This window comes from Poecilia reticulata, linkage group LG15 (genome assembly GCF_000633615.1).
Source record: "Poecilia reticulata strain Guanapo linkage group LG15, Guppy_female_1.0+MT, whole genome shotgun sequence".
In the NCBI taxonomy this organism is placed as follows: domain Eukaryota; kingdom Metazoa; phylum Chordata; class Actinopteri; order Cyprinodontiformes; family Poeciliidae; genus Poecilia; species Poecilia reticulata.
Genome location: NC_024345.1, coordinates 30,020,713 through 30,021,800, shown reverse-complemented (window position 1 = coordinate 30,021,800; position 1,088 = coordinate 30,020,713). Strand labels below are relative to the sequence as shown.

The 1,088-nt window shown below is 51.7% G+C and overlaps 1 protein-coding gene across 1 annotated transcript in view; it reads right to left on the bottom strand.

Annotated features, from left to right (window-relative positions):
- usp54a (ubiquitin specific peptidase 54a) overlaps window positions 1–1,088 on the bottom strand; it is a 21,329-nt gene that overhangs the window by 13,211 nt on the left and 7,030 nt on the right. The window contains exons 4-5 of the mRNA XM_017308834.1: window positions 855–1,037; window positions 109–211 (exon numbers count right to left, since the gene is read on the bottom strand). Of these exons, the coding sequence (XP_017164323.1) occupies window positions 109–211; window positions 855–1,037 (286 nt within the window). The remainder of the gene's footprint in view (window positions 1–108; window positions 212–854; window positions 1,038–1,088) is intronic.

Genomic DNA, 1,088 nt, shown 5'->3' with positions numbered 1-1,088 from the left:
GGACCAGTATCAGGTCTGGGACCAGTATCTGGACCAGTATCAGGTCTGGACCAGTATCTGGACCAGTATCAGGACCAGTATCAGGTCTGGGACCAGTATCAGCCTTACTGGGCAGGTGCGCAGGTCGCCCATGCTGGCGTTGCGCAGCAGCTCTCCAAACATGCTGGGCGTCGGATTCTCTCTGGACTCCAGCATCTTCACCGCCTGGTTGCTGAGGAAGAGGAGGAGGAGGAGGAAGCAGGCCGACCCGATCAGCCAATCAGCATCCAGCAGAGCGTAGCGCCAGGAAACAACAACAAACTCATTTCATTAGGATTCATTCATCCCCTCATGTTTGCATTATTTCATTCTCGTTTTATTAAACTTATTCTGCTACGATTGAAACTTAATCATATTTTGACTTCATTAGGTTAATATTAGCGTGTTTTTAGTTTTATTCCAGCCTCTCCTGGTTCTGACTCGGTTCCTCCAGGACGTTTCAACGATTTTACTTTAGTTTGTTTGCTGATGTTTGAAATGCAGCTGGTTTCAAAGCTAAATCTCCATTATTCAGGTAAAAGTTCTGTGCTGGTCTGGGCTGAATATTAACATCTGATCTGGACGTCATTCTGGTGAAACTCGTCTCATCAGGTCGTCTGTCGCTCAACTAAATACTTCATTTTGGTTTTTAACTGGATTCTGATTCATTTCCTCCAACTTCAGGTCTAGAAATGCGTGTATAGAAGCTGGACGACCTCCTGGCCTCACTGAACCTGCTGCAGAAGCACTTCGGGTGTCTGGTTGCCAGGGCAACCCTGAGGCGTTGCCTAGCTACAGCGTTGGAGCCCAAGATGGCGGCTCTGACAAAAACTCACCACAGCGAGGTGGTGGAGATGTAGTGGACCATCTGGATGAAGGGCAGCGGGTCGGAGGACGCTCCGCAGCTGCTGCACACACACTGGGGGGACAGGGACAGGGGGACAGGGACAGGGGGACAGGAGGACAGGGACAGGGGGACAGGGACAGGGGGGGGGAACACCAGGTCAGTCTCACCTGCTCTACAGACCAACACACCTCCTCCTGGTCCTCCCCGTCCTCCCCGTCCTCCC